The 9,959-nt window shown below is 34.6% G+C and overlaps 1 protein-coding gene and 1 non-coding gene across 2 annotated transcripts; one reads left to right on the top strand and one right to left on the bottom strand.

Moving 5' to 3' along the window:
• The first annotated feature begins 5,386 nt into the window (after positions 1–5,386).
• Positions 5,387–8,594, top strand: LOC116012194 (growth-regulating factor 2-like). The gene is given in 5 exon segments (XM_031251676.1): positions 5,387–5,888; positions 6,413–6,634; positions 7,010–7,373; positions 7,659–8,336; positions 8,338–8,594. Coding segments are annotated over 5 exon segments (1,626 nt in total). The 5' UTR covers positions 5,387–5,608; the 3' UTR covers positions 8,420–8,594.
• Positions 8,595–8,739: 145 nt separating this feature from the next.
• On the bottom strand, positions 8,740–8,834 carry LOC116014572. Its single transcript, XR_004097439.1, has one exon. It is a non-coding gene; the product is annotated as a small nucleolar RNA snoR126 (small nucleolar RNA).
• Positions 8,835–9,959: the final 1,125 nt, after the last annotated feature.

Genomic DNA, 9,959 nt, shown 5'->3' on the forward strand with positions numbered 1-9,959 from the left:
AAAAATCAATTTTTAGGAAAAAAAAATGAAGGAAAAAGTTATGTTAACACGCTCAGCAAGTGTGTGGAGTACACGTGCTCGACTGAGCGCTTGTGGTGTACTTTATGCGCACTAGAAGAATATGTTACTTTTTTTAAACGGAGTTCACTTTTTCTAAAAATCAAGTTCTCCTACAAGTCAACAACGCAATACCTTTTATCTCTTCTCTCTCACATATATTACAATCTATAAAAACCATTCAAAATAGAAAATATCCTATTACTTTTTTTTTTTTGGGATGTTCTTACTGGTTCCATATAAAGTAGTTTAAACCTATCTTAGTTTGCAAGATTCGTTGCTCTCATATTCCTTTTGACTAAAGAGAGAATCTCTAAATTGGGCTTAAAGACATAACTACCATCGGAAATCTCAAAATTTGTAAATTATCAAAGTAATGTCAAATATAATAATAGTGTCACGTGGGGTCCAAGCTGGATGCCTCAATCAAATTACACACAAAGTGATTGCACCATTTTGAGTCTACACTACATTCCTGTGTAATCCGCGCAACTGCAGTTTCCTTTCAACACAATTGCAGTATTAGTTCAACATAATTATAGTATCAGTCCATGATCATGGTCCATGGTATAACGACTGCTGTAGTTAGGTATTGTATTTGGTGTACCACGTTGAAGAATGTTTTCGAATTCAAGTAAATTTTAAATGGATATTTTTGCACGTATTTGATTATTAAGTAAAAAGAAAGTGTGATAAGATAAATTGAGTATCTTCAATTTCAGATAAGTTAATTAGTTTAAACCAAAATAATAAATATATCATCATTTTTATGGAGTCAGATTGAAATTTTGTTGTTAGCAAGCTAACTATTCAATTAATGCAACTTTTCAAGATTGTCTTCTTAAGATCTAACACCATATTAAAATTTAAATAGGGTCTGACAAATGGCTAATTATACCACTCATCACAAAAGTAGAATAGAATAATAAAATAGTAGTAAAAGAAAAATTAATATAAAACTATTATGATAACAATTAAATCTAATAATATAGTAAAAATCTCAACAAACTAAATTTTATTTCATAAGAATCTCTAACAGTACTTTATATAGTTATATGCACACAAGGACAACCCCAAGCTAATCCATACCCAGAAGCTCAATCTCTAGCCCCTATTACTGGAAATGAGTTTTAACCGCTTAACCACTACTCTGATTGATGACACAATAAGTTTAAACTTAAGTTAATCCAACCCGAATACAAAATAGACGTAACAAAATAATCAATTCTATATGGAGTTGGTCAAGTGGGTTAGGCAAGCAGTGTTGAATAAGCTCTCACTTATGGACAGAAAAAAATATCAAATCAAAAAATCATGAAGTCAGTAAAAAAGATTGTGGCAACTAAAAGAGGTAGTACTATACATTACAATATTGTGGAGAATCAAGAATGTGAAAGCAAAGCGATAAACCCCAGCCCTCCAATTTATGCTCCCAACAACTCTGGGTTGGCTGTCATAATTTCGAGTTAGTTAGCGTTGTTGATTCCGCAGAGGAATCCATCTTTTTCTCCCAACTTTTGTAGGCTATTTTCTTCGTGTGTGTCCCGATAAATGGATCTACATCACAATTTTAAGTGTGAGAATAAAAGTTGAGAGTAGAGAGTGAAGTACAAATATTATTTTCTTACTTGAAAAATCTATAATCATTATTTGAAGACGTGCATTGAGTAAACTATTATCATATATATATATATATATAATAACTGATAAATTATATAGAAAAAGTATATCGTACTAAAAAGACCTTGTGTAACAGTGTTAATTAAAACAATATTCATAAAAATTAAATTTGTGATTATTTAAATGTAAATATTATGGTCTAGTGGCACCCGGTATCTCGATTTACATTCCCACATGAATGATGGGAGTGGGTTCGAGCCTCTTTGTGCTTCAATAGATTGAGAAAGTAGCTATAAATATAGTCAGTAATACTCAAAAAAAAATGTAAAATTTATGTTTCATGTACTCCGTCACAAGAAAGTGAAAGGGTTGATAGTCATCAATTATTAATGCCGTATGAATTGGTTGCCTACATTTATTTGGATTTGGACACTTTGCCAACTTCATAAGCCTTTGGGTGCTGTTCCCTACAAGTACTACCTTTGTTTTTCCTTGAAAATCAAAAACATATTTTCTTGGATTGCATCTTAAATATTTATTAATGAAAGTCAAATTTGAATGTAAATAGTTTTATTGGATATTTAGAAGATAAATAATATTTTTCTCCATCCTATTTTATGTATGTATTTGTTTCGTTCGACGAGGATGGACTGATTGATTGAAATTATTTTTAATTTAATGTTTAGAAAAAATTGTTAAATAGACCCTCAAACTTTAGTTGAAAAGTCAATTAGTCCCCTAAATTTTTTTTTTTTTGAAAACAGTCCTCTAAACTTTTTAAAGGTGCAATTGCACTCATAAACAATTTATTTCTTTACCTGAAAAGTCAATTAGCCCTCTAAACTTTTTAAATGTGCAATTACACTCATAAACAATTTATTTTGATCCGATGAAACAAAAATCGATTAATGACCTGCTATCATAGACCAGACAAAATTCTGACGACTTTTCGGGCAAAAAGTGACAACTCATAACTACTACTGACTCTATTACAATGTAGTATATGTTCATAGCTACTTTCTCAACCTACTGAAGCACAAAGAATCAATAGTCGCATCCACTGAAGCAAGAACCCACTACCCTCCATGTGAGAGTGTAAATCGGGTGCCACTAAACTTTTGTCATTCAGCTATTTTGTATTTGGAATTGACAATGGAATACAGTGAGGTTTTAATTGGTATTTAACTCATAGGAAACCACCCGACATAAATATAAATTTGCATTTACTATTTTGGAGTGGAAAAAACAAAAAAATTCAATGTACACTCAATGCTTGTTTGACCGATTGATAACAATTCTAGAAAACAATACAGTACGCCAATCAAAGTAAATGGATTACATTTTTACACAATGATTAACATAAAATAAAAATTGTAAACATTATGCACAAGTAGTTGATAGAGTGTGCAAGTTTAATTGAGCTGCATGTTTACAAATTGTTGATAAGTAAAATATGTTGCATTACATGGTATAATGATCGATTTCGATCCAAAACTTGGAGGACACCTTATTTTACTTATGAAATATACAATGCCTTATTTTTATTTTTATTTTTTTCAAATTTTCATAAACATTATACTTTATTTCTAAATCAGTTGTATTGGTCATTCATTGATTGCCCTAGTCATAAGACCAACACATTGCTAGTAAGCAACTGTGAAATTCTAAGTGTTTTTTTTTTAACTTTTTATTTTCATTAATTTTTAACATTTTAAACTTTAATTTATGTATAAATTCCCTCTATCACCATTCATTTTTCATTATTTTCAATTCATTTTCATCTGTATATTTGTATATCAAAATTTATCTAATCAATTTCTAAAATTATCTGAAATGAAAAGATCGTTTAGAGATTTATTCAACCATACAAGTGAAGAAAATTCCAATGTTCAAAATTCACACCATCAAAACCTAGAATGTTCAATGTTTTATTCTCTTTGACTGTATCCTCTTAATTAGTGAATGTTATTTATTTTTAACTAGTTGTTTAATATTTTTTTTTTACTAATATTGTATTTTAATTATATTGTTTTATGTGATATACATTTTTCCTATGTACTAAAGAATATTTTTTCCTTACATTTGAGGATTTTAATTAAAGAATAAATTATAATCATAGTTTTTACAACTAGACATTAGAGATGATAATAAAAAATAATAATAAACAGAAGATAGTTAGTGTAGATTAGGTGAACTTATTTATAAAAAAAAAAAAACTTCTATCACCAAAAAATTAAGATGTTAATGATAATGAGCAAATACCAATTTTTGTCCCACAACTATAAGTAAAATGACAATTTTGGTCCACATGTTTAATTTCTACCAATTTTGGTCCCACGACTACTCTTTTAGTGCCAAAATTCATCGCGCCGGTCACCCATCCGTTTAAAACGTGCCAAAATCTAAAATTTTAAAAGGTACTTTCGTCATTTTCAACCAATATCCCAATTTGAGCATGGATAAAGAGATTTAAGCCCTAAGATAGATCACAATTCACAGTTCTCCTCCTCAAATTAAGGTAAAATGAGGAGGAAAACTGCGAATTTTGATCGATCTTCGGACATAAATCTATTTATTCATGCTCAAATTGGGATATTAAGTTGAAAATGATGAAAATACCCTTAACAATTTTAGATTTTTACACGTTTTAAACGGATGAATAACCAGTGCGATGAATTTTGGCACTAAAACAGTAGTCATGGATGAAAATTATCACTAAAACAATAGTCGTGGGACTAAAATTGGTAGAAATTAAATATGTGAACCAAAATTATCATTTTGCTAATAGTCGGGGGACCAAAATTAGAATTTGCTATAATGATAATTAATAAATGAAATAATAGATGCTGATGTGAAATGTTAACCTACATTCAATTATTTGGATATTCAAATTGAAGTATGTGTTTTATTTCAATTAAAAGCCTAAGTTTATAATTGTATTGCGCATTAATGTTTATATAATATATGCTCAATGAGCCATTCAAGTTTCTTCTTAGTCCTGCCTTGTCGTCCTAAGTTGCCCTTCTAGTTCAAGGTAGACCGTGTAATCTCCTTAGAATAGAAAGGGCTGCCTAGGACAACAAGGTTGCAGGTCCAGGAACTTGGACGACACCAAAAATTGAGAAAAAAATTTGAACAATAGAGATTGTTCTTAGTATGTAGAATAGTAGGAGATGGTTAGCACAATTTCATGTTGAAAAAATAGCACTAAAATGACATTTTAAGTGGCTATTTTGTGGTACAAATATAAGTAGGGTTCACATCTGATTTGGGTCGAATTAAAGTGGATTCGGGTTATTTGTAGTTAGACGAAAATATTGATATATTGTACGTTCAAAATAAATAATGGGTGAATGAAAAATTTGTTCTCAAAGTAGCTTTTGTTCCACATTGGTTGGGAAGGTGGATTTGCACCACTATTTATACAAGAGTCCTTTTATAGCTTTTTGACTTGTATAGCATAAAATCTTTCTCGCGCGCAAGGATACAAATCAAATCCCAAAATGAGTCTCGTGTACTTCGTGGGTTTGTATTTTCTCCATTTTCTTAAAATTTTTAAGACTATATTCCTACCGCTCACCTGTACCCAAAAGTGACATTGTGTGAATTAATAAATTTTGTGACTTTCTGATACGAAAATCATGCTGGTCTGCACAAGTTAGGCATTAATAAAGGAGATATTCTTTTGGGGAAACAAAACTAGATAAGCTGGGTCTAACATGTCCCTTTGTCCGAGACGTGGAGAGAGACAGTCTGTTTGGTACTGTAGTTTCTTTGTCCGCTTCCTTAGCTTCTCCCCCAGCCCAAACAAGTGACAACCATTCCTCCACTGTTTCTTTCTTTCTTTTCACTCTCACTTGTGCTGCCCCTGCCTGCAATGCAATGAACTCATGCTGTGCAAACGCCTCCTAGATTCTCCCTCCTCTCAACAATGGATTTCGGGTTAATGACGGCCCGGCAACAGTCTGATGAACCCCCAGGCGGCCATGGATCTGAAAGACCCGCACCGCCTTCTAAAGTTCCCAGCTTTTTATGGAGATCTGCGGACAGCGTGCCTGGAAAACTCACCATGCTTAGTTTCTCCTCCAAGTCTGAAGAAATCCCCTTTCTTTCTTCTGCGCCTGCTGGGGAAGATTCATCTAAAACCATTTGTTTCCCGCTTTTCCAGTCCCACCAGAAACGCGGTCCCCATTCTGCCGCCGCTTCTTCAGGTATGTATATTTGCACATGTTTTAGCCCTGTGCTGCTAGCTAGATTTACTGAAGAAATTATTAACAGAAATGCAAGATAGAGAGAGAGAGAGAAAAAAAAATTTGAAATTTTAGATTGTCAATATGCAAAATGATGGATCAGTTACTTCTAATGGAGAGAAATAGAGAATACTGCTGTGATTTTCCATCATTTCTGAACAAAACCAAAAAGTTACTAAGATGAATAGAACAGGAAACCTGAGAAGACTTGCTTGGTTGGTCAACCTTTGATGTCCGGCACAAATTTTATCTTCTCCTTTAGTGAAAGTTGACCAACTTGGCTAGGTACTTGTGTATACTAGATTACTAGGTTGATTAATTTGGTTGGATTTTTGCGGTTAGTAAGTTAATAGCCCGGCCAACCTGACTGGTTTACTGTAATTATTAAGTCAACAGTCTAATCAACTTGTTAGGATGTTCTTGGTTTGCACTTTAACTCGGTGATTTTCTTGTGATGAATTTAGCTTTGAATCTTCATTCTTCAGCTTATGCGATTGGAGGTTTGAATGAAAGCTTAAGGGGGGGTTCTGCTCGGATCAGTGGACCATTCACTCCATCACAGTGGATGGAACTGGAACATCAGGCCTTGATCTACAAGCACATGGTGGCGAATGTTCCAATTCCTTCTAATCTCCTCATTCCCCTCATGAAATCGCTAAACCCCTATGCGTTTTCTGGCTTATCCCCTGGATCTTACGCCCCCAATTGTGAGTTTTCTTCCCAAACTAGTACTTGGATTGCACAAGGGCAAGTAAAACCTGTTTTCGGTTTTGGCTGGTATATGTAGTAATGCTGAGCAGTTTTAAGTTGGATAACTAAAGCTTTAAGGTTGTTATATGAATTGTTAGGATATATGGACAATGTTTTCTTTCCTAATTTTGCCGTTTTGTCAGCAAGCATCCTCGGCTGTGCTCTTAATCTCGCTTGGTTTTCTGCAACTTCAACGATATGATTAGTATATATGTTTGGTTTACAAGGCTTTGCTTCTTTCTAGTACTTAGCTTGTGTACATTGATTAAATTGGTGGTCTCTCTCTCTAGCTCTTGTCTTTCTCATATTTTTGTATACGTTCTCTTCTGCAGGGGGGTGGGGTGCATTCCATCTCGGTTTTTCTGCAAACACTGACCCCGAACCCGGGAGGTGTCGTCGAACTGATGGAAAAAAATGGCGGTGCTCGAGAGATGCTGTTCCCGATCAGAAGTACTGTGAAAGGCACATCAACAGAGGCCGCCATCGTTCAAGAAAGCCTGTGGAAGGCCAGACTGGCCATGCTGTATCGGGATCCACCACTTCAAAGGTATCCCCAATCGCTTCCTCCTCTGCATCAGCAGCATCGGTGATATCCTGTGATGGCACGTCCAACAGCTTCGGTGCCATGAAGCACCAGTTCAATAACAGTAAGCCTAGCCCTGCAAATCCTTCCACTGACCATCTCATAAACAACAGGTAACGACGCTTTCTATCACACATCTTTTGTAGTATAAATTCATATTGTTTTGAACTTTGTTACGCCCGCACGCCAACCTATCAGATTCAATTTTAGATGGTAGTATGGTACATACCGAGTCACTTTTCTTTCTTATTTACTTCAATCAAAGCAAGTCCAATAATGATCTTGTCTTTACTTTAGTCCCTCTCTTTTAGGAAGAAATTGTCATGAGCTTTTTCTTTCTACCCTTTCATTAACTTTGTAACATCGTTTTATCTGATTAACGAGAACTTGTATGGCAGAACGCAAGACCACTCTGTGATATCTCCAAGCTTCGTCAATTTGAAGTCCAAAGACTCGACAATGTCCATCCAGAAGCAACACAACCCTTACAAAGAATCCTCCCAGCAGTTGGGTTTTGGATTTCCATCCTCAGATTCTGTTCCAAATCCTCTGCAAAGAAGGCCCTTTGTGAATTGCCATAACTCCGATACCCTTCTTGATTTCACCGGCCAAGCGTCCCATGAACAGCATCTAGTACACCATTTCATGGACGGCTGGACCAAGGAACAGTCTACCTGCGCTCACGCCTCCTGGCCAACGGAGCTGAAATCAGACTGGACTCAGCTCTCGATGTCAATCCCCATGGCTTCCTCCGATTTCTCATCATCCTCAAGCTCTCCCCGGCAACAGAAACCCACCATTTCACCCCTGAGGCTATCACGCGAGCTTGAACCATTCCAAATGGGATTAGGAGTGAGCAATGGCATTGCTTCCCCAATTCCAGTAGCCTGGGGGAACTCGATGGGCGGTCCATTAGGCGAGGTCCTAAACAACACCTATACTAGCACGGGAGCCGGGAAAACCTCTCCTAATCTGAACCTAACCACAGAAATGTGGAGCATGGGGTCGTCCCCCACAGGCGTCCTGCAGAAATCGTCCTTCGTCTCGCTCTCAAACAGCAGCACAGCAAGTAGTCCCCAAGAAGGTTGAGAGTGGTAGAATGTGCAATGACATGGTTGGTTCAACTGTCATAAGTTCTTTGTCTATTCCATCACTGTGAAGAAACCAATCTGGAGAGGTTGAAGTTGATAACTAGTAATATTGACATTATTACTATTCCTGCTGTTTTACTACATTAACATTGCTTGCCACTTTGTGTAGTTGTCGTTGTAGCTTCTTAAAATAATGTTGAATATTCCTATATGTTTTATCAGACCTCGTATTTGTTTTTATCATTTGCCCTTTCTATTACTCTATTTATAAAACTCAAATAATTACACAGCTAAAAGCAAGGTATCCCTATCTGAAAGGGGTAAAGAGCACCATAAGACGCGCTTTTCAATTTACAAAAGACTAAAAACAAAGAAAAAGTGAAGATGGAAGGCTCAGACACGCACAAATAGGTCATCAAGTTAGAAAGAGTGTAAATGACAGTGATATCAGCATCGAGAAACTGATTTCTGTCTTCATCGCCTCCCACAAGCCCTCAACAACATAAACCAAAAGAAAATCATGGTAAATATTCGCCATGGAAGTATATTAAACTGAAGAAAAAGAAGGAAAAGGCGAGAAAGAATGGCTCTGAACACCCGCACAGAATCGCATACATGGTTCGTCAAATCAAATGAATAATAATGGCGGTTTCATGCGGCTGCCAGGGATTTTATACTCTGTGAAACCCTAATATTCGGCACCGTTTCTGTCCATATGATTAGGCCGGAAAGTGTTAATTGCAGATATAAAGGTCCATCTCAATGAAATTTTAAGCCCAACAAGTAGCCCAATATAAACGCCTAATCATGTTCTGATTAGGGGTGGACGTAATCCGGATTATCCGAACTAACACCTAGGAGTCAGCAACCATATAAATTGTTAATTGCAAGTGTAGAATATTTTTTGGACCAAGATTAACAATGTAAGATGGACTATGGTCCATGACATAACAATTGCGCGCTGATAAATTATTATATTATGTGACAAATTTTACTATGAACCATGGTTTATATAGCAACGTGAATGATGAAGTAAAATGAGTGAGATTTCGGTTTCATTTGACAATATACGTTATTGTATGAACTCTGTTTAGTAGTTTCATTTTTCACACACACCAATTTCATTTTATAATAATGATGAAGTATCATTTTAATTATACTTCATCTTCATTTGACAATATATGCTATTGCATGAGCTTTGTCTTCTTTTAGTTTTATTTTTCTTACATACATTAGTTTATTGAAGTATTATTTCAATTACACTTTAGGTTCATTTGACAATATATGTTATTGTATACACTATATGTTTTTTAGTTTCATTTTGTACACACACTAATTTCATTATAGTAACACTAAAATATCATTTTAATAAAATAATTTAATTACATGCACTTCAAGTTTATTTGATAATATCGTTATTGCGGCATGAGCAAATAATTTTTAATTTTATTTTTCACACACACACTACTAGTTTCATTATAGCAACACCAAATTAAATTAAAGTATCATTTTAATTCTACTAAAGTTTCATTTGACAATATATATATATATATATATATATATATATATATATATATATATATATATATATATATATATATATATATA

This window comes from Ipomoea triloba, chromosome 3, assembly GCF_003576645.1.
Source record: "Ipomoea triloba cultivar NCNSP0323 chromosome 3, ASM357664v1".
In the NCBI taxonomy this organism is placed as follows: Eukaryota; Viridiplantae; Streptophyta; class Magnoliopsida; order Solanales; family Convolvulaceae; genus Ipomoea; species Ipomoea triloba.